The 23,361-nt window shown below is 45.0% G+C and overlaps 1 protein-coding gene across 1 annotated transcript in view; it reads right to left on the bottom strand.

The window, feature by feature from the left end:
* Positions 1–23,361, bottom strand: part of CCBE1 (collagen and calcium binding EGF domains 1) — a 258,391-nt gene that overhangs the window by 4,411 nt on the left and 230,619 nt on the right. Inside the window, exons 7-10 of the mRNA XM_037806021.1 lie at positions 14,313–14,416; positions 5,637–5,757; positions 766–905; positions 631–666 (exon numbers count right to left, since the gene is read on the bottom strand). Coding sequence (XP_037661949.1) covers positions 631–666; positions 766–905; positions 5,637–5,757; positions 14,313–14,416 — 401 coding nt within the window. The remainder of the gene's footprint in view (positions 1–630; positions 667–765; positions 906–5,636; positions 5,758–14,312; positions 14,417–23,361) is intronic.

Genomic DNA, 23,361 nt, shown 5'->3' with positions numbered 1-23,361 from the left:
GAAACAAATATAAGATTGAAGCTGTACTCATGGGATCATTTATTGGAACAGAACTGCATGGGTCAAATGTTTCTCATTCTGATTTCCCCTGAGGCCATATGTTTTCAAACCAGCCCTGACAAGAGGAATGCATGTTATCTCCAGGCAGTGTGTGTAATAACTTAGAAACTTCCTAAAGTAACTCACACTGACTTCTTTATGAGAGTAGCAGGGGGCTCGCAAAGTGCAACCACCCATTGCCACAGAGTGGAACTGCTCCTGTTCTTGACTTAAACATATCAAAGAAATGAGGACCAAAACCCCCAACAACGACAACAAAAACCTACGAAAGAACGCTGGCTAAAGAGAAAAACACATGCTAACTATTACAACACCCAGGCCTATTTAAAACTTTACAGGGGTAATTTTTCCCAGGATTGGTTTTGTTTGTTTTTGTTTTTAAGTTTGGTTTCACATTTTAAGAAACTGCTTTTAGATTTTCTTCTAAGCTTTGGGAGAAAAAGTGTGTCTGTGCCTTGATTTTCCCAAAAGCAAAATAGAGACAGTAAAGTGTTCTACTTCACTTAATGCCTGTGTAATGGGTTGAAACTGAGAGACCTTAGGCTTGTCAAGTCCACTCGTAAGACTTACCTTGGAACCATCTCTTCCTGGTGCACCTGGTGGACCCTACACGACAAAGGGATCTGGGTTAGCAGAAGGAAAAAACATGGGACAAAAGAACACTTTACTCAACAAGGCTAAGTGGGTCTCTGATCAAATACTGACCACAGGGCCCCTCCGGCCTTGCTTAATGTGGGACAGATCAGGAGATGGTCCCATGGGTCCCATTGAGCCCCGTGGGCCAGGCTGTCCGGGAGGGCCTGGCATTCCAGGGAAGCCTGGGCTCCCCTTGGGTCCAGGTGAGCCTGCAATCAAAGAACACCACATTAGTGCCACAGCCCATGAGGACAAGGGGCTCTGGGTGACAGGGGAGACCAGGAGCCCTCCTCAGCCCTTTCTCCTTCCACTCTGCCCTTTACCTTCTAACACCTTCACTAGGATGTCACACAGGCCTTCTAAACCCAACACGATCAATGCTGGCTTCACCATTGTCCCTTGTTTTCATGTAGCACCAGTCACCAAGCCAGAAAATTGAGAGTCTCCCTATGTATTTCCCTATTTCCAAGCCTCCTATCCAATCAGTTTCTTTACATTTATCTCTTTGACATCTCATGTACCTGTTTACTCTTCTCTATCCCCTCTATCACAGCTGGGTAGTGGTAAGATGCAAGGCATAGTTTGGCTACCAAGGGTGGGTGGAGAGGGACTGGAACATTGAGAAGATCTCACTCAGAGGCCCAGATGCACAAGTGCTGCATAGGACTGTAGCTGCACCAGGAGAACTGGAACCTCCTTCTATCCTTGCAACCCTAGCATGGAGTAATAAGTAACAGCCGCCTACCACTGGGGGAAGGGCAAGAGTGTGGGGAGAGAATCCCTCTATGGTGCAGGCCTGTAGCTGAAGGTGGAGTACAAACACTGAGAAAAACTCACTGGCATGCTAGGTCGCCAATAAACACTTTTTTTCCACCTTCCAAATAATCTCTCAGACATTCTCCCTGAATACAGTATCCTAACACTAGAGGAATTTGAAAACTTGAAGACTGTTGAACTCTGAAGGTAAAGATAGAAACAACAAAACCCAAACCCAGCTTGATTACTCTCCAGATGGACTCAACCCACCCCTGCTAGTGACTCGACAGAAGAGGGGTGCCCATCTCCAGGAGTAATCACTACATACATCAGTCACTACTTTTCCTTTACAAATGATGTCTCACATTCAATCCAAAATTTTGAGACACACCAAAAAGGCAAAAACAGAACTGAAACCAACCCCCAAATCCACACCCATAGTCAAGAGATAAAGCAATTAACCAAACCAAACTCAGAGATGACCCAGGTGTTGGAATTATCTCACAGGAACTTAAAAATCACAATGGCTAATATGTTAAAGGATCTAATGGGAAAGATAGGCAGCTCACATGAACAGATGGGTATTTCATCAGAGAGATGGAAATTAGATTAAAAACCATCAAATAGAATTACCAGAAATAAAATAAACATGATATCAGAAATGAAAATTCTCTTTATGGGCTTATTAGCAGGCTGGTCAAAGTTGAGAAAAAAATCACAGAATTTAAAGATAAGTCAATAGAAATTATCCAAAATGAACCAGAAAGAGAAAAAGGGGAAAAAAATAAAACAGGGCATCCAAGAGCTGTGGGACAAGATCAAACAAACGAATACATGTATAGTCAGAGTCTCAGAAGAAGAAAACCCTATGTGGCTCCCCTTTTCACACAGAATAAAGCTCAAACTCCTCAACATGTTATACATGGTCATTCATGGTCAGGTCCTCGTTGTCCTCTCCAGGTATTTTTTTCACCATTCTTCCTTCCCAATCACCTCTCAGTTCCCATCCTCCCTGAATAAACCATTCTCTAATACACTCCCAGCCTAGTCTACTCTTCCTTCTTTTGCCTCCACCATCACATGATCACCTCAGATCACAATTCTCCAAAAAATTCTTTCTTGACAGCCTCTTCTCTGTAAGCGAATTAACGTCTTACTCCATTGTACACCTTTATACTCTGTACACATATATGCACTCTGTTTATGCATACCATTAAACTCTGAATAGTCCTAATATTTCAATTTAGGAGATTTCATATAAAAATATGGCTTTCTGGCTTCTGTTTGGAAACAAGAAGAAATAAAATCAAGACCAGTATTCCCTCATGGGCACAATCGACTGGAACTTTATGTAGGGGATGCTCCTTTAGATGGGGTATGTGCTCTCTGGTTAAGCTCAGTTCTCGCACCTTATTGCTCACGCTCCCTTCATTCAAATATGCCAGTTTCCTGGTCCCTGTAGACACTGGGTTTCAACCTGTTTAGACTGTCCACTCCTTGAGGGCATGGATCATGTCTGATTTATCAGCATACTCCCAGAGAGTCCAAGGCACACAGTAGGCTGCTTAATCAAGGTTTCTTGCCAAATGGCTGGACTGAAGAGTCTGGGCTGAATGCTGTGCTATACTCATTCCTCAGAGATATCCCTTTCGAATGCAAAAGGGAATTTATTTTTGGTGACATCTGGCCTGTATTGTTGACACAGCACAGTGATGGAGTGAAATGACTTTCAAGCTCCAGAAGATGAAACCAACATGTCAGGCTTTTCACATCTTGGGAAGTGTTTTGTAGTTAATAGAGTAATTAAGCCAAATTTAAGACAATTGATGTTTCATCCAAACATGTCTCTAACCCCTGCTCTCAATACTGGCTCCAGGTACACCCTGAAAGTGTCATCTGGGAAGGGAGCCAGATCCCTCCCCTAAATACTTTACCTCCAGTAGTACAAGGACAGAGCAGAGATCATATCTTACCAGAATTTATACAGTCAATGAACTTCATGGATCACTGTATATCAAGTACTTTTAAAACGTAGGATGTTGATGTGCAAATGGCAGCACCTTATACACAATAGTGAAGGAAAGAGACAGTGAGGGCAAATCCTCACCTTCACAGCCAAAGGATTCCAACCCAGCGTCGTTTCCTGCACTGGGGCTCTGGTCAGCCATTCATCACAGGCCTCAGAACCAGACTTTTAGTTGAGAAGGCAAAAAACCTTGTTAACCTTCTAGCATCCCTAACACATCTCAATGGAGGGCATCATGGACTGTGACGCTAGAAGTAAGGCGTGAGAAGGACATAGGATTGGATTGGAGAGCAAGGACGTGGCCATTGCAGAAAGCCCTCCCCAATCACTGTGAATTTCACCACCGGGAAAAACTAAACAGGCTCCATCCAGGACCCTGGGCAGCTGAAACCACTTAAAAAACCAGCTGGTAGAATTGGAGAGGAAAGCCAAGGAGGCATTCACTACAAAGACAGACAGAAAATGGCTCGCCCATTCCTACTATTTGTTCTTTCTCTTGTTTTATGTAGACCAGCCTGGAGATGAACTTCCTCCAGGGAAGCAAAGCAAGAGCCTTCTCTTAGAGATGGGAGAACACTGTGCTGGAAACCCACCTGTAGGGAGAGACCCCAGGCTGCTTAAGAGTAGCAGAGGCTGCCCGTGTGGGGCATCTGCTGGAGAGAATGCCAGCGTGAGCCAGAGTGCCTCAGCCGGGGGACTGACCGGGAATATAAACCCAAGTCCTGGACCAGTTCCTGCTCTCTGTAAAGATGGAGACTCAGGCCACCTATGTTTGAGGGAAGCCAGGGAATTGGGCATACATGAAAAAGAAAAAATACAAATACTTGGAGAAGAACTCTTGAGCCTTTGTTTTTACTGACCTTCCAATCTGAAACCTGGCCATGTCCTCCTTGCCTGGACAAATCCTACCAGTCTTCCACGTTCCAGTTCAAACCCCGAGTCCCCACAATCACTGCAGGCCACAGAGATCTCTCCTTTCTGCAAGCTTCTGTTGCAGGATGCACCGGTGCACTTATTTGGCAGTACCTGCATACTATTTTTTTCTATTTGCTCCATATGTCTTGTCTGCCAAACTAGAATGTCAGGACGGCACTCATATCACCCAGTGTACTGCTAAGCAGGGATAAGCAGGGACGAGACACTCAACATTTTAGGATCACTGGCTTACTCTAATGACTCCATTTCCCTTAGGGACGTGGAAAACCTACTGATTTATCCATCTATAGAGAGGCTAGTAATAAAAGCACTTTGTAACTATCTTCAAAAGTTCTTGGTTTATATTTCTTGATGAAATGATAGGACAGTTGGTATTTTCTTCAAATTAATAAGGGGGAAATCTCAAAAACAGTATGCTGAAGAAAGCCAGATAAAAATACATGATTCCATTTATATGAAATTCTAGAACAGGAAAACTCTTGAGACAGAAAGCAGGTCAGTAGTCACCTAAAGCTGGGATGGGGGAGTGGACTGACTGACTGCAAATGGACCGGAGGGGTCTTTCTGGGGTGTTGGAAATGCTCTATATCCTTTTGAGGGTGGAGGTTACACAGGTGTATACATTTGTTGAAACTTATTGAACTGTAACCTAAATGGGTACATTTTATTGTATGTAATTATATCTCAATAAAGTTGACATAAAAATATATATATAGATATAAAAATAAATACAGATGTATATGTGAGTTAAATAATAAAGGAAGGAGGAAGTAGGTGGGAGGGACAGTGAAAACAATGGAGGCCGTGAGTTGTTAAGGGCTGGGAGATGGGTCAAGGGGTGCTATTGTACATATTTTTGCAATATGTTTGCAATACAAAAAACCCCATATATTTTAATATATGTTTGAATTCTTTCAGGACAAAAATTTTAAAACAGCTTTCATTTTGTTTCTCTGTAACTTCAGATTATCTTTCAGACTCTTATCCTGTCCCAGGAAAATGACCCTCTTGTCTGAAATTAACCATTGTTACGAGGGTTCACAGGCTTGAGGGCCCACTTTCCAAGTGCCACCGCCTCGGAGGTGCTGGAGCTCCCTGGAACTCTGGCTTCTCTTCCCTTCGATGAGGCTGGAGGACGCAGTCCAGCCCCCAGTATATGTGAGCTCTTGGCGGGCCTCTGCTGGCCACGCTGCCACCCTCCTGAGCCCTCCTCCGCACTCACCCGGAGGGCCCTGGCCCCCTGGCAGGCCAGGAGGTCCTGCCAGGTAGGCATTGGACGCCAGCACCTTGTCACCCGTGATGTACTTGCCCAGGTCGGCAGCACTGTTGGGGAACAGGGCAATCTGAAAAGAGAAGAGCAGACCTCAGTCAGGAAAGAATGGCTTCCCTCCAAGGGAGATTATTTGCATTCATGCTGCAAAGCCTTTTCTTGATCATTTCCCTTCATGAGAGAGAGTAGAGCTCCAAGGGACTGTGGAGATCCTCCCTCTGAACCCAGAGGCCTTCTAGGGAGAAGGGCTTGATGAGGCCACTCAGCCAGTCAGTGGGTGGCCTGGACTAGGCTCGCAAATTGCTCATTAATGACCTGATGCCTCAAACGTTTATTGAGTGTCTACTATGTGCCAGGCCTGGTGCTCCGCCCTAAGGCTACAATGACCAAGACAGGGTCCCTGCCCTTAAAGAACAGTCAGCCTTGGGGGCCAGGACCAAGAAGGCTCACCTGCACATGCAGGGCTGCCTTTTAGTACAACTCACCTGTGCACTCAGGGCTGCCTTTAGTATAACTCACCTGCACATGCAGGGCTGCCCTTCAGTACAACTCACCTGTGCACTCAGGGTTGACCTTTAGAACAACTGAGAAACAGTGACTATGTCCACAAATTGACACTCCTCCCCTCAAAAGGGGGAGGCTAATTTCCCATCCCGAGTGAGGGCTTTACTAAGTGACTTCATTCTATCTGACACAATATGACAGAAGGGACAGTGTGTGACTTCTGAGACAAGGTCATAAAAGCATTGTGGTTTCCTCCGTGCTCTCTCTTGGATCATTCATTCTGCAGGAAGTCATGGGCTCGTTAAAGCTGCCTCTTGGTGAGAGGCTCAAATGCTGAGGAACTGAGGCCTCCTGCCCACAGCCATGCGAGTCCGCCATCTTGGAACACAGATTTGAGGAAGGATAGACTCAATATTTGATATTTAAAAGCCAATCAAATCTTCTTACATAGAGAATATATACATTGCTGCTGCCTATAAGAGCTAAACTATGAGTGCTCAGTGCCTGATGAATTTCTCTGAAGTTAAAAAAAAAGCTTCAAATATTGCTTAGCAGTTGTTTCCAATATACTGACAACCTAGATCTATTAAAATTTAAATATGCAACAGAAATTACTCCATGTGGATCACAAGTGTCTATACACCACCTCTTCCCCTACCCTCCCCAAACGACTAATTTCAGGCACAGCTGACAGCCCAGTGCAGGCTCAGTTTTGCGTAGGGAAGAGCCCATCATTTTGTTCAGAGCACTCCAAGTACAGGGCATCCATATTCTACATCCGGGATCACTCGCCACGGCTGGTTACTGGGAAAGTCTCATTTGTGGGAGAGAAGGCTGAACGAATGAATGATGTTTGAATCCTTGGCACCTCCGGCCAGGTAAACTGTGTGGATGTGGGAGACTCTTGTTAAGAACAAAGTGTTCTGAACTTCTGTTTCCTCACTGAGAACAGGAACAACCTTATCCAACTTTAGGGCTGTGATTTGATGAAATGAGATAATGTGTGTCAGGTGCCCAGCCCAGGACTTGGAACACATGAAGTATGTGATAAATGGTCCTCCCAAGAAACTTATTTGGGGTGCAAAATCAACTGGGGAAGGAAGGGCAAGTTTCTGAGGCTCAGAGCTATCCCAGAGGCCTTACCCTGCATCCTGGAGTCCTAAAGAAACCAGGTATCCCTGAGATTTTCTGACTTGCTCCCCACTTCCCTGCAGGAGGCCCTGATTGGGTGTCCTCTGGCCAGAGGTGGCACAGGTTAGGAGAAGACACGTGGCAGCCAGGCCCTTGCCCTAAGACTCTAACACCAACTGTGATCTAAGCCTAAGAGGGGATTCCTGCTATTGGTGATGATGAGAGCAGGCCATGTGCCACTGTGAAAGCGTTCCCTTTGAGGTTCAACACCAGCACAGAGCATCAAGTTAAAAATTGTGTAGGGTTCTTCCTTTGGGGCTTATATTAACTCAGAATTACAACTTTGGGGAGGAAAAAAAAAACACAGTTAGATGCTGATTTGAGCTATGGAGTTTTCTTTTCTTTCCACTTTCATGTGAAAGCCAGCATCTGCACCACTTGTTTCCTTCCTTGGAGATTTCCTCCTTTCCCTGAGAGATCCAGATTCCAGTAAAATTCCAATGTAGCTATGCGGCTCACTCTGTCAAAGATGCTACACAAAATAACCCAAAGGTTGCAGGGCCTGCACCTGTTTTTAATATGGAAGGAATTCTATATCAGGGATTAGGGCAACTTGACTTGATAGTAACATGGCAGATGTAGCAAAAGACGATCATGTCTTGAGTCTCCTGAGTATAAATCTGAGGGGAGCATATGGGGGACTACAAAATACATTTACTGCCCTACAGCCAAGGTTCCAGGCTGTGAATGACTACAGGTGGGCCCAGGGACGTTTTGCTGCCCAAGATGACTTTACCTGGCATCCAAAGGTACATGGTCTCCTGCACTAGTGTCTTTTTCTGAGCATGGAGGTTTGGCACGTTTAGGATTCCCCTTGCGAAACATGAGCCTGATGGACACCCTTGGCAAAGAGCTTGCTCTGCTAGGCGGCTGCTGGGTCTGGGGCTCTCCTGATACAGTGTTACAAGCTGATGATTTTCCTTAGTCACAGAGAGATATTCTTGCCAATGGAAGAAATCCAATAACAATGAAAGGTGAATATTATGATAATATGTGGTTTGCATTTTGGCAAACAACTTTTACCTGAAACACCTCATGGAGAACAAATTTCTCCAGCTTCTTGGCAAGGTGACTGCCCAGTCTTGTATCCATTGTATATGGAAACCACAACAGGGATTTGGTTGTCCTGTGGTCTGGCATGAAGAATGACGTGAGCCATGAATCTACTGCCCAGTCTTCCTTAAATGTTGGAGGGGGCAGAGTGCCTAGGTCTTCTTGGAGCAAGATGTCCTCTTCCCACTTCAGCTACCTTAGGTGTCCTGTTTGAAGCTGGGATGGTCCCTGGTCTGGAGTGTCCTCAGGGCATCTGTTTTTTTTAATCTGGATTTACAAGCCTACTGAAATCCATCCAACTCAGAACAGCAAAAGATGCTCAGAAGGACAGGAAGCGCAAAGACACTTCAACACTTTCTTCCAAAAGGTCCCCTCAGCATTCTTAGCACATCTGAATATACACTCCTGGAAAACTTAGGAGCCCTTTAGCTAGTACTAAAGTCCTTGGCTAAGAACAGCCTTGCAGATCCATGACCTCAGAGATTCCTGACCATCTAGTGCCTTCCAGATGCATGGTTTTCCTCCATTTTTTGTGAAGACCTCATGTTCCCTGAAAGATGCTAGGGATAGCAATTTGCTGGGGACATCATGGGTTTGAGTCCCCTGTGATTATTACGGGAACCTGTAGGGTGACTGTAAGAATTAAATGCTTGAGCAATTTGAAAGTCAGCTTTGCACAACTTCAGGTCAGGGTTGATGGTTCAGAGTCAGCACCAGGACACAGCAGTGCTCCAGGGTTTATTTAAAATGGTCCTGGTGTCTCAGTGTCATGGCAATAGAATTCTCTGACCTGCAAATGTGTGTCTATGGTCTTGGGGTAGAAGGGGAAAGAATCAATGAATGAGGGAAAGTTAAAAACAGATCAACTCCAACTATCCCCAGTGGTGCAGGTCAACCCTGGCAGCTGAAGATTGGTCCAATTTTATCTGCTTTCAATTGAGAAACTGAAAAGTGCATCCCACTCATAGGCTTTGGGATTAGGCAGATTTATGGTTAATCTTAGCCCACTACTTTCTATTTGGGGTATCTCAGGTAAACCACATAACCTGGATTTCCTCATCTATGAAGTGGGGATCCTAATACCCACCTACAAGGGCTGCTGGGAGGGCGAGACGAGATGATGTCTTTAACGCGCTGGCCACAGTGCCCCAGCCTACCAATCATGGGCAGCTACTATAACTGGCACATGGGAATGTTCTGGCTGGGAGTTGTTCTCGTCTGGTTCTAAGTAGCCGTGCAACTTTGAGTAAGTCCCTTCACCCTTCCAGGCTTTCATCTTCACATCTTCAAAACAAGAGGCTTGGACCAGATGATCACATTGCTAGTTTTAAAATTTTGTAAGCAGGACCAAAGGAAGAGACCTGCATGTGGACAGTCTATAGAGACTGTCTTCCATTTTCTTCCCAGACCTTATTGCTCCGCTTGCTCCCTTGTAAAAGTCATTAGTTGACTCAGTAAACATTGACCCAGTCTCCTGGCAGTCCTCCTGCTGGGTAATTACATTCTGGCTACCTTCAGTTCTTCTGTGTGTCAGTTGAACAAGTGGAAAGTTAAGGGATTGGCCTTGTAGAGACCTGCTGCTCCAAATCCGTGGCTTGACTTTCTGCGAGAACACAGTGGGGGCTGGGATTCTGGGGGGCCAGATGTTTGGGAAGAAGGTTATAGTCATGTAAGAAGAGTCTATACTTTTCCTGGTGTGATGGTTAATTTCATGTGTTAATTTGGCTGAGTTATAGTATCCAAATGTTTGGCTAATCACTACCCTGCTTGTTATTGTGAGGGTATTTTGTAGATAGGATTCACACTTATAATTAGTTTACTGCATCTACAATCAGTTAATTGCATCTACAATCAACAAAGGAGATGGCCCTCAGCAATGTGGGCAGTCTCTTTATCCAATCAGTCTGAGGTTGTAAAAGCCAGAACTGAGGTTTTCAGAAGTTAGAAGAATTCCTGCTTTAACTTCAGTATTGGCTCTTGCCAGTCAGCTTCCCCTGGGGAATTCAGACTAGAACTTCAACATTACATTTATGGACGTTTCATGCTTGTGGCATGTTCTACAGAGTTTGGACTTGTCAGCCCCCATCACTGTGTGAACCGAATCCTTATAATAAATCTCTTAATATGCACATATATCTACACACATATACCCACATATATGTACATACATATACACACATACAGATATAAATATATATACACACATATACATATATATACACATATGCATATACATACACGTGCTTGTGCACATGCACACATATACAAAAACACACTGTTCATTCTGCATCTCTGGAACTTGATTCATACATCTGGCTTTCAATCAATGGAATTATGAATATCATTCCATATTAGCCTTCATAACAGAACAGCTACCTTAAACAACTTTTGGGACAAATCAGTGAGATGCTGCCTGTAAAGTACTTCATATAGGACATCATGATTAATATTTATTTCATAAACATTCACACTGCTCTTTTTAGGTGGCAGGCACTGTTCTAAGTCCTTTGCAAATATTAACTCATTTGATTATGAAAACCCTATGAGTAAGGTACTATTGATATCCTCATTTTATACAACCGAGGCCCAAAGATGTCAATTAACTTCTCCAGGGTCACAAAGCTAGCAAGTGGTGGGGCTAGGATTTAAATTTAGCCAGTCTCGTTCCAGAATCTGTGCTCTTAACCACGACAACAAGCAGCCTCTTTTAATATTACCATGAAACTTAGCAAAGCAGTAGAGTCACTTTAATATGGATTAGACTTCCTGAGAAGACCATTTTACAGAGAGTGGATCAAGGTAGCCGAGGAAGCCTTGCCTGATGCTCAGGGGAGCTCTAGCATGAGGAAGAGCAGTCATCAGGGTGCAAATACGTTCCTCTTGAAACCTTATTGACTTCCAACTTCTGAAGCTTCTGCTCCATCTGGCAATCATTTGTTGACTTACACTGTCGGTTCTGTTTCCCCAATAAGACCGTAAGCTTGTTGGTGGCAGGACTCAATTCCACACTGTTCTGTATTTCCTCATCTCCCAGATCAACGTGGGGCACAGTAGGTGCTCAGCAAACGCGGAATCAGTATTCGCACTTCCCTCAATTGCTCACAGGAGGAGATGGCGATGGCCTTCCTCTGGACTCCAAACAGCCCTTGTGGCAGGAAAACAAGAGGCTTTGAAAACACTGACTGGCTCCTTGACTCTGATTTTTCCTCAGGGCACCGACTGGACCAGGACCCCTCTCTAAAAGTTAAATGACTGGTGTTTTATCTATCTGCCAACTATCTTGTTGAATCACCTGCTTTTTTTCCCCATAATAGAAGAAATGGCAGAGGTGGAGGCATTGCTCTGCATACTAACTTAAAATTTTGCATTGGAAATTAAACACAGAGTCTGGAAACCCCACACAACAAATATATATATTATTATCATAAGGCAAACACCTATTTAACCAACACCCAAGTTCAAACTATAGAACATTGCCAGCCAGCCCAGATGTCTGTCCACGTGCCCTGTCCTAGTCAGTCTCCTGCCTCCCCCAAAAGTAACCACTATCCTGATTTTTGTATTAATCATTTCCTTGATTAAATTACAAATAGTTTATCACCCAACTGTGCAGGCCTAGACACTAGAGTTCAATCTTGCCCATATAAAAAATGATATGCCTTTAAGTTTCTTTTAATCTACAGGTCATTGAGCCATTTCTTCTTTTCCTTACTGCTTATCCGTTGGAGAACCCAGGGTATTGGATCTGTAGAGTTTCACACAGTCCAGATTTTGCTGACTGCACATTCATGGTGCAGTTTGACATAATTGCAAACAATTTAATCTGGTGGGGTTGGCCATCACAGCCCAGGACACCAACTACCTGCCTCTTGGCGCTGTTTATTTGGGCAGATGTCCCACATTCTTCTTTTTACTGTTGCACAGGGAACAGAACAGAAGTCATTAACAGCAGTGACATGAAGTTAAACACCAACTGATGATCCAAACACCAGCACAGGAGTAGAAGCTGGAAGACCCAGGTTTTGGTTCTGGCTTCTCTCTTGGATATTGACTCAACTTCTCAGAAGATCAGTGTCTTTCTTACAGGGTCATGGTGAAAATCAAATGAGAACCCAGAGAGAATACTGCTTTTAAACCGTAGAAGGCAACACATTCCAATAGGCACCTTTAAAAACGAATTATTCCTCATAACACTCCTTGAATATCAGTGTTCACTCTGAATTGCCACGGTGCATTTTGAGGGGACAATCTGCTATAGGGTGGACCAATCCCAGGCCAACCCAATGGTGTGGAAGTTATTTGGGGCCTAAGAAGTTCTCGTGTTTCTTTCTTTTTTTGAATGTGGCTCTTTAGCAGAGTCTTTAAGGGTGACAGGTATTGTGACAGAAGTTTTTCAACTTCTTTTGACTATTTCTTCTTTCACAGATCATAAAACATTGCAGGGAAGATATGAGAAAATCAGAAGCTGACTTAGCAATTTAATATCTGAACATCTTGTGATAAACTTAGCTCCACTGTTCCTAAGGTCACCTGGGCCTGAAAGATCTTCCCAAAGCTCTTTTTATTAACTGTCTTGGGAAGGAAATTAAGGGTAGTTTTTAAATTTTTTTTTTTTGAGACACTAATCAACTGCCTCCATTAAGCCCTGGCCTAAGAAATGCAAACTTCCTCCATGAACCCTTTTTTGGGGATGTTCAATAAATACTACCACCAATCCAAGCTCAACCTGGGGATTTATCTATTTAGAGCTCTGTGTTTATGCTGATATACCACGTCTTCTGCCTGGTCTTCCTGTTAGATCACAAGTTATTTAGAGTTGGATCCATGTTTTATTCATGATTCTGCATCAAGTATATACACGCCTCTGCTACAGTTGATAACATGTTCACCAATGATATATAAAAGGCCTGTAAAGGCATTTCTCTCCTCAGCCTTTGGAGTTTCTTGTTTGACTGGTAGCTGTGGTTCTCATTAGGGGCTGGCTGCAAGTTTATTGAACTTGGGAAAGTGATATTGCCTCATATTTAACCTTTTGCCCTTTAGCAAAACTGGATGCCAAAGTCAAACAGACTGTATACACCTCTCTGATGTAGTAAGAGACTTGAGTGGAAGTAATTCAATAAACAAACCAGTAAGTTTGTGTTTTAGCAGCATAAGAGCAATTTCTGAGTCACTGACAAACTAGCAAGTTGAGTGACCTTAGGTGTAATAAATACTGACTGTCTGGATCCAGGTCACTTGGTCAAGAAGTCAGGTCACAGACCCTCATTGGGGGCGTCCGTCACAGCCTACCAGCGCTAACAGAGATCTGGTATGTCGTCAGGCACGTGTAGCAGGCTTCCATGAAGTGAGTCAGTCCCCACCATCTGTGACATGATGCCGAAAACAGTTGCTCTCCTATGTGCGTGGAGCCCAGACAAAGCAAGTGCTATGATTAAATATTTTAATGTGAAAACCAGAGCTGCTGCAGAGATCCACCCCCAGTTTATGAAAGTTTCTCGAGATGATGTTGTCTATAGATAAAATATTGGATAAAATATAACCACATAAGTCTGCCCCAGGGCATGTGTCTGTGTTCATGTTACAAGTTGCAGTAGTCACAGCTCATCTTCTCTACAGCTTTGCCACATGCCCCTTACCTTGGACACTATTTTAATCACTTAATCATTTCCGTGTCTTAGTAGTGTTTTGCTGCCTTTAGATTGCCAGCTTTGAGGGTGGGTGGGCAAAGCATCCTGAGTCCAAACCTAGTTTGGCATCAAGCCACAATGGCTGCTCAACGAGGTCACGGATGACATTTACTTCCGTACTATTCCCAAACATCCCTCCACTTTACCTCTGCCAAGTCCTCTTTATCTACTCACGGCCCGTGGCACAGACCTTCTGCTTCAGCTGTAGCACCGTCTGCTTCATCTGGTGAAACTCCTTGCATGTGGCACAGCAGGTTCCAGCTTTCACCGAATTCTCAGACTTCGCCTCTTGCCCTGCAAAGGGAGATGGGTCAGTTCCCTCTGGGAGGCTGGAGGAAAGCCAGACCCAGAGACGCAGCATCAGGAAGGGCAGGCCTGGGGGCAGACAGGCTGACGGCGGAACGTGCCAGGGAGAGATGTTTGCGATTTTACAGTCCCCGGGTCACCGGCAGTATGCCCTGGTTCAGGGGAGGAGAGGCGGAGAGAGGCCCCGGCTACATTTTAGGCCCAGCTGTTCCTACTTAGGCTCCCCCCACATCTTCGTCTTTCATATGTGAAAATGTGGACCAAGATCCTTTAATCAGTGCCTTTCCAGGAGGCAGGCTCTATAAATCTAACATGATTTATACTCCCCTCAAAGGGCCAATTTCCACATGCAATATATTATCCCTGAGGTTAGGCAATGGGGTGCTGGTGAAGGGCTCACAAAGCTGGGCTTTATCACCCTGGATGATCCAGCTCTCCCAAGGGAGCACTGCCGGGTCAGGTGGGGTTGCAGATTGGGGCTGACCTGATCGCACAGAGGGGCCGTGGAGCCAGGTGCTCTGGACACACCCCACCTGGGGCAAACACCATGCGTGCTGGGACAGGCAGTCCAACCCACCGACTGCAAAGAGTCCCAAGGCAATCTTTGGAACATTGAGTGTTCTAAGGTTTTTTTAATAAATATTTTTTTTTGTTTTTGCTAAAGAGAAAAATGGGCAAGGTAAATGGTGACATGGCCAAGAATACACACAATTCTCATCTTAATGGGACTCAAATGGCTATACGAGCCTGTGCATTAGGGAGACTAGTCATCAAGGTCAACTGATACTGGTGACCTTGTGCAGACTTCCAAAGTCGGGGCAAAAAGGCAACAGGAAGAGTGACAGTGAGTGGGAGAGGCAGAGGAGCTGGGTAAGTGTTCTGTTGGGGGTGGGGCAGGGCAGCTGGACACCTGGGGAAGTGTCAACTCTCGCCTGGGGCCAGGAATGCTGTTGGGGTGACAGGTAACGACCCCTGCCATCTAGAATGTAAACTGGAAAGAGTCGGATAATATGTCATCTCCAAAGCATTCCTCTTGCTTCTTGACCCCCACAACCTTCTTACTCTTCCTCTTTCTGGAAAGCTCTCTCTCCTTTCTCCATTGGTTAAATCTCCATTGGTTGGTCTTGACTAATTGTCAAGACCCAGTTCAAATGTTCCATGAAGAACACCCTCTGTGTTTACAGGGACACTGCAGCTCTCTGAATTCAGGCAGCACTTACCATCTGTCTCAAACAGCAGTGTTCTCTACTGCCCTGTAGAGTGGCTTTGGGGTACATGCCAAGTGGGAGCCACCTGAGAACTGGAGGCTCTTCGTGGTATCTCATTAATGGATGCTCAGTACATGTGAGTGGAATGCATGGCCGGGTCCGCAGGAGATCCCCACACTCCAATGGACCCTTCCTCACACAGCCCAGCTGGCCTGCTCTTTGAGGGAGATAGGCCCTGCCTCGGGATTCGCCTGCTGGCTGGTGTTTCTGCTCTTTGGGAGGGGAGAGGGCCCAGAGGCAACTCGGCAGCTGAGATCTCAGACTAATCACCTGCAGCACAGTTGTAGGGGATTCAGACCTCATCTGCCAACCCCCTAACCTGTACTCCTTGCACCTGAAGCTTGGAGCACATGCGCTAGGCACAAATTTCCCAAGCCAGCAAGCTGAAGTGGGTGAGCAGTGCTCTCTCTGGTTGACTCACCATAATCAAGAGTATGATTTCTTGAATATGAAAGGACAACCTGTAGCATAGGGGAGGTTTTGAATGGGTAACTGGGAAAAGCACTTGGATTCCTGGGAAAGCGGCAATTTCTTTTTAAGTCCATCTTATGCATATGCAATACAATAAGGCCATGTTGTTAATCCTCACCTTCTAGGCTAATTTTGCCTTGCAAATAGCTTCCTCACCTGCAATCCTGCCCTGATGCCCCCTACACCCCCTATTAATTGGCACATTTGGGGAATGGTTTTGACTCACACCACCACTGTGTAACGACTGTGCTATGGGGAGGAACAGTGAAGGTCTTTGCTTGGAAATGGTGGAGTGGGATGGTTAAGAGCAGGGGCCGTACAGTCACACTGTCCTGGGTGTCAATCCCAAGTCTGTCACTCACTCTGGGACCTTGGGCAAGTTACTTGATCTCCTTAGCCCTCATTTTCTCAACCACAATATTGGGACACCAACAATCCCTACCACATAGAGCTGTTATGACAGTTAAATGAGACAATGCATGTAAAATTCTTGGCACAGTGCCTGGCATTAGGTAAATGGGAGAGTGCCCAGCACAGCCATAGGGCCAATCAAGCCCTTTTAATTCCCTTTGTCTGATAACAGAATCCTAGAATGATGGCATTAACATGAACACCAGAATGAGGGGACTGAGGCTTGGAGACTTCCTGAAGTTCATGTAGCAAGGTATTAGCTGATGTGGATTTAGAATGGAGGTTGCTAGAATCTGAGTCAGATACCTTTTCCACAAGTCAGGCAACTTCCTTTGGGTTTTTTTTTTTTTTTTTACCCCTATTTAATGTACCAGTTTAGAAATCCTACTTGCCTGTGGAGCTTGAACACATTTGAAGGGAATTAGAGTTATTTAGATCAAATGCCAACATAATAGAGTGAGTCAAAGGAATTCCCATGAAATAACATATTTCCACTGGTAAAATATTACAGGCTTAACCAACTTGGGTTGTGCTGATGGTAGAGAATGATGGACCCCTGCATAAACAGATGCCCCAGTCTTCAGGTTTATTAGATTTGTTAATATGTAAGGACAGGTGGGTGCCATTCATCTCTCCCAACCTATAGTTATCCATTCCATCCCATCTACCAATCAGTTTACACATCCAGTCAATCCACCTATCCCATCTTATAACCCCATTTATCTATCCCATTCACCCCATCCCCCCATCAATTTATCTGTTCATCCATCTCTCCTATCCATCTACGGAGCATCTGCTATTAGCCAGGCCGTGTGTTAGCTATTGAGAAAGCAAAATGAATGAGGATGCCTCTTTCATGGTTTGCAATTGATCTTTCTTTTAAGGAGCTAGCTTGACTGGCAGAGCCAAGCAGTCATGGACAAAACTTAAAAGCCCTTCTTTCTACTTTCATATACTCAGACGAATTTTCCATATGTTGGTATGATTAAGACACTTGATATTTTCATGACAAGAATAACCTCTTCACCAGTTTCTAGACTCTATTACAGTTCTCTATGGAATGTTAGAAAGGACATATTTTTAGTTCAAACTTCTTTACTGATAAGGAAAGTAAGACCAAAGAAGGGGGTAATGTGCTTTAAGTCTCCCAGAATGTTATATGCAGAGGCTGGGCATTTTCAGGGTCCGAATCTGCCGTTATGCGGGGTGGGGGGCGGTGGAGATCAGAGGGGAGCGGAGGGCGCAGTGAGCCTGCTACTGGAAGTTCTGTTGAGAGCACCCAGGAGTTAGCTGCCAGTAGGCTCTAGGGGTGTGGTTCTCAACGCGTCATCACCGGACCCGCACCATTCGCAGCATCAGGGCGCCTGTTAGAAATGTACATTCTTAGAATTAGAAACTCTGGGGGTGGAGCCTAGCACACGGGGCTAACAAAGCCCCCCAAGGGTCTCTGATGCTGTAGCTGCTTTAGAATGAGCTGCTGCTGAGTGATCTTTTACCTGAAAATGCCCAGACTGGTTTCTGTTCCCTTGTGGAATTACCAGACCAAGGAAAACCAAGGATAACTTTATCTGAAAGAATTTTGAAGCTCCCAATGACGGGAGCAATGAGGCACAGTAGTTAAGACTGCAGACCCTAAAGCAGGCAGTATCGGGAGTTGGAGCCTGATGCTGCCATTTAGGACCTCCTAGGCTGGCAGCGCCCCCACTCCTGTGAGCTCTTGAACACTAGAAGGTTAACAGCACCTGGCACATGGGGTGATTGTGAAGAGTCAATAGAATAACAAGCAAGTGCTCCATAAAGGTTATTTATTGTTTTTGTATCAGTATCATTTATTAAGTTCTCTACAAAATGAGAGGTGTAGTCTGAAGCAGTTTACATCTCCCTGTGAAAGGAGCTCTCAGACACTCAGATGACTTGAAGATAAGGATGCAAGTTTTCTCTGTGTGTAGATACAGAACACGCCATCTAGTCTGAATTGGGGTTCATCCACCCTGCAATTTGTCTACAGTGATGTCAAATGTGGAGTTAAAAATCGCTTTGGGTATGGTACATTAATAATTTATTGAGAATGCCGGGTAGACATGTCTACTGCTTTCAGTTCTCTCCATTAACGCGGTGGTCATGCGTCTCTGAGACAAGCCTGGTGAGGGATCACCTTTTGGCTCCAATACTGAAGGTGCAGTATTAAGGACTGGCCACCAGGGGGCAGGGAGCTCTAGTTTTTACCGACGCTAAACGGAGTGTAAATCCGAAGGATTAGGAATGCTCTTCAGATACTGTATTTGTAACATTTAATAATCTTTAAAAACCTAAGGCACATTGCCAACACATTTCATCCAGGCAGTGTCACATGTGGACAAATCATGTTTCAAAAAGTTTGTTTTTGAAAGTTGTGCAGACTTGATATCTGACAGCGGCTCTCACCCCTGGCGGCGCAGGACAATCACCTGGGGGTTGGGGGATTTAAGATCCTGCTGACCACGCTGCGCCCCACCCATCTGGGGGTGGCAGCGAGGCAGCAACATTTTCTAAAGCTCCCCAGGTGATTCCAAGGTAGAGAACCAGTGATCTCTGGATTAGTGGGGGCTTGAAGGTTATATGAAACACCTGGTCTCCTTTAACACTGAAATAAGTGGTGTAGGAGGTCACCGTCACTTTATCAGAAAATAAACAAAAGTTGAAAACTAGAGACTAGCAAACTAATGACTATGGAGCCAACATTTCCTTAATTTGCCTCCTTGTCGGTGCTTACACAGACTCCCTGGGACGACTAAACTGGCTCCAGCTACGTATTTTCAAAGAGAAAATCAAAGTGACCAAACAATTCTTGCCCCTTAGCCAGACGGCTTGCGGTCAGCGAGCCGGTGTGTGGGCTGCAACCTTTCAATCAGCAGAAGGCAGCGGCGGCCACGCCCCTCCCGCGCTGCACGCTTTCCTAATAATGAGCCAGGGCTGGGCTTGGTTCTAAATTCCTCTGAGTACTTTACAGGCGTTGGACAATGCAAAGTAAAAACAAAGGAGGAGGGGGAGGAGGTTTTAGCTCACATGTGTTTATACTCAAAATTATAATCTTCTCATCAAAAAAGTGACCTGCTGGAATATCCGGTTTATTAATTAGTTCCAAAGCAGTTGAAACTGCTTTGGCTTGGCTGCTTCTGCTGTTGGCCCCTTAATGTTTCCTATTCCTGAACCGAATTCTTGGATGTGCAAATTATTCATCTTTTAGATAACATAAGGAATGGTCTCTGCTTAGAAGGTGTTGGAGCTGGGTATGGTTTTGAGCCTTGGCACTGGCTTGCATCAAGGAATGGGAACCACGCATGGACTTATATGACTTTTACTTATGTTAAAGCATATCAGTGTTTGAAAAAGTTCGAGAGGGTGAAAGGGTCTTCAGCGCTCATCTGGTTCAACCCTCTTGTCTATAGCTGAGGAAACTGAGGCCCAGAGCCTGTTCAACGTCACCGAGTTGGTAAACACTGAGCAGGCGCCAGCCACCAGCCCTCCTGGCTTCCCAGCCAAGGCGCTTCCTGAATCAAAGAAACTCCTCCAGGGCACTTGCTTTTTTTTTTTTACTGCCAGAACCATGAAAGCCAACCCCCCACTCCCTGAGTGACCCCCCCCCCCCACTTAGTCCAATCACTTGAGTTTTGACTTGAACATTTATGGCATACAAAGTGCCTGTCCTTTTTCATTCTTAATTCAGGGTATGGATTCCTCCTCTCAGTCTCGAGCCCCAAAAATCTTTGGTTACTGGTGTTAGAATGTTTTTCTTAGTTAAATACTAAAACCAAATGCTAGTTATCTGTGCATATGTGGTGAATTCAGTAGAAATTAGCTACTGAAAATGAAATACAGAGTTCTTTTATAATGCTGCTGCTGGTGGGGTGGGGGGAAATGATGGAGCAGATAGCAATGGGGTATCAGGTTTTTGTTTTGCCTTGTTTTACTATTTGTAGCTGCCAGGATGACGATAGGGAGGAAGTGGGGAGAATCTGCAGGCTAGCCTAATCTGTGCAAGGAGTTTTATGTTCTAATAAAAGGCTCAGTGGTCTAATCACCAGGCAGTTCTCACTTCTTTCAACAAAACATTTCCCATGTAAGTCTCTCTAAGCAGGAACAAACTGTCTCTCAGTAGAGGATGGGAAGGATGGTGTGTTTTCATTTTTATTAGGTGCCGTGAAGCCTTCAGCAAATCATTCACCCCCAGACCTGGGCCTCTTCATTGGGTGACAATAACATCCTTGTCTGAAAGCCGATTCCATGACCTGTCAAGTTCAGCCCCAGATCTGATAAGTTACTGTTCTAAAACTTGATTTTTCAGGACACCATCACCTCTGAGAAGTTTATAAGTACTTCTTAAGAAAATAATTCTGGGAAATGGAGGTTTTATCAAAGTCACGGTTTTTGTTTGAATGGTGGGCTTGCTCACAGCTTTTCATACACTTACATTGTGAGTCTTTAAGAGGTGGGTGCAGTAATTTATATTTCCCAAACATTTGAACAAAGAAATTTTTTAAAAAAAGAAATGGTTGTTATCATCTCACAGGACCCCAAAGTTCTGCAGAACATAATTTGGGGAAATGCTGTAATAAGTAGTGGAGACAAAACATGACCTTAAATGAAAGTCATAATAGTGAAGAGCTCTTCAGGTGCAAAAGAAACCTTGCAAATACAGATCCTTTGTAAACACTAGATATTTTCCTGAGCCATGGAGGTCAAATTGGTTGTCACCTGAATATAATTCTTGATCTCTTGGACTTGTCTGAAACTTTTTGTCTGTTTGAACCATTTTTAAGGAGCACAATTTATTCCTCAGGAAAGAAATCAGATGTCCAATAAACTGCTAATTGCAGGGATGCAGTGGAGCCTCCCTCAGCCTCTGTGTCTGAAGGGCAGATAGGAGGTGGGTGCTCTCACTGGCAGACCCTGTTAGAACACTGATTCACAGCAGGACAAGGGTAGGGGACTCCCCACCTTCGGGACTGACAAAGAGTGTGGTTGGAGAGCCAAGGAGTTATTGCAGAAGGTGGACACCACAGAAGACAACAGAGCAAGTACACTCAGCGGATGAAGTCTTGTGCTGGTCCCTGGAAAGTTCATCTGGCCCTGCTAGTTAAGGTCCCTGCAGACTGCTCTATCCACCAAGCAGGAAGCTCCTCGTGGCAGGCCCTATTACTTCTGTATCCCTAATGTCGAATCCCACACTCGATGCTCAGCAATAAGGGTTTGCTGTGGCTGCGCCTGACGACTGTGCTCTAGACAGGGTTGCTCAAGGGGCTGCATGTAAGTGGGATTTCCCCTGGAGAGAAATGTTAGGTAAAGAGACGCAGAGTCGCCAGGACAGGTAGTCTGCAATCTGAGGGCAACCTGGTTTGGAGCATGGCTGGAAATCCAATTCCAGAATGAAAAATTAGAAAGCTGTTTGCCTGTTGCTGATCCACACATGAATCTATCAGCGGCTAAAAGGCTCACCTCATTTTGCAACCAGATTCATCCTTTCAATAAAAACATAATCTACCCCCAATAGGGGGCAAAATAAAGTGACTTTAAAGTTGAATTTAAAAATGTAGCCTGTAAATGTGGTTGTGGTTGTTTTTTTTTTTCCCCCAATTTCCCCTTTTGCCAAAAAGCCCCATGTGTGCCAGGCCTTTCAAAGTGCCACTGGGCCCTCCCATTCATTCAGATTACCCCAAATTGTCCAAGCCTGAGCTGGCTTCAAACAGGTATTTTGCTTTTACTTTGACATATGGCAGCTTCCTCATGACTCAACTCGTTTGCTCCTCAGAATGTCCCTTTGTAGTTTTCTGGTGTGCGGCCACCGGTCCCAGCTGACTCTGTCCTCAGCTGAAGGAGACCACCTTCCACCCCTTCGGACTCGCAGGCTACACCCAAGTCGCTATCTCTTGAGGGCCTCAGATCCTTCTGGCCTTGTCATCTTCCCCGCTTTTCTTGGCACATGTGATATGCCCTAGGAACGCCCCCCCCCCCCCCACCAGGCCAACCTCCCCCCACAGTGCTTCTGCCGCTCCCCTTCATGCCCATGACAGTGGCTTCCTGGCCTCGCAGAGTTGCATGCAGGAGCACAGGGACCACGCGGGCCCAGCGTCAGGCCGTCTCCCTGGCTGAGGATTTTCTCCCCAGGGAACCCTCCCTCCCCACTGTGTGGCCCTGAGGCCCCCTGGAGCCTGCCTTCTCTGTGGGGCCCAGCCTGGGACTTTGGGGAGCATCTGCCGAGCACTGTCAACAGAGTCCACTTTGCTTTTAAGTCTTCCTGGCCGGAAGGCCCTTTGCACTGGTCTGTCTGTGCTAAAAGCCCTATACTATAACTATGGGCTGGCACTTGTAACTTGGCAAAGAGATGCGAGTTGCTTCACAAGGGAATGTGGTGGTATTTCCCCTGTCAAAGCAGTCCTTGAAGCATCTGACATCAATTTTGGAATTGTCTTTTTTACCCCCCTCCAAACTTAAGGAAGTAACTCAACATTTAGGTGGATATTTTTGAGTGACCAGATAGCGCCATTGAATCCAGTTGAGAGAGTGTAAAACACATCTCAAACTCTCTTATGAAAAATCAGTTTTTTTAAAAAATTTCCAATTCATTGTGAACTGATATTCTTGCAAAATACAATAGAAATAAATTACTAGAAAAATGTGAAAGACATAAAATATGAGCAGGCATTTTGGGGTTTGGATAAAATTTTTTTATCAATTTAATATCAAACTTCCTAAACGCTCTCCACTTCTGTTTTTATCTGATCAGGACCCTCATAACATGCAGTG

Source organism: Choloepus didactylus, chromosome 16 (assembly GCF_015220235.1).
Source record: "Choloepus didactylus isolate mChoDid1 chromosome 16, mChoDid1.pri, whole genome shotgun sequence".
Lineage (NCBI taxonomy): Eukaryota > Metazoa > Chordata > Mammalia > Pilosa > Megalonychidae > Choloepus > Choloepus didactylus.
Note: the sequence above shows the minus strand (reverse complement) of the source record. Positions and strands in the feature narration are given on the sequence as shown.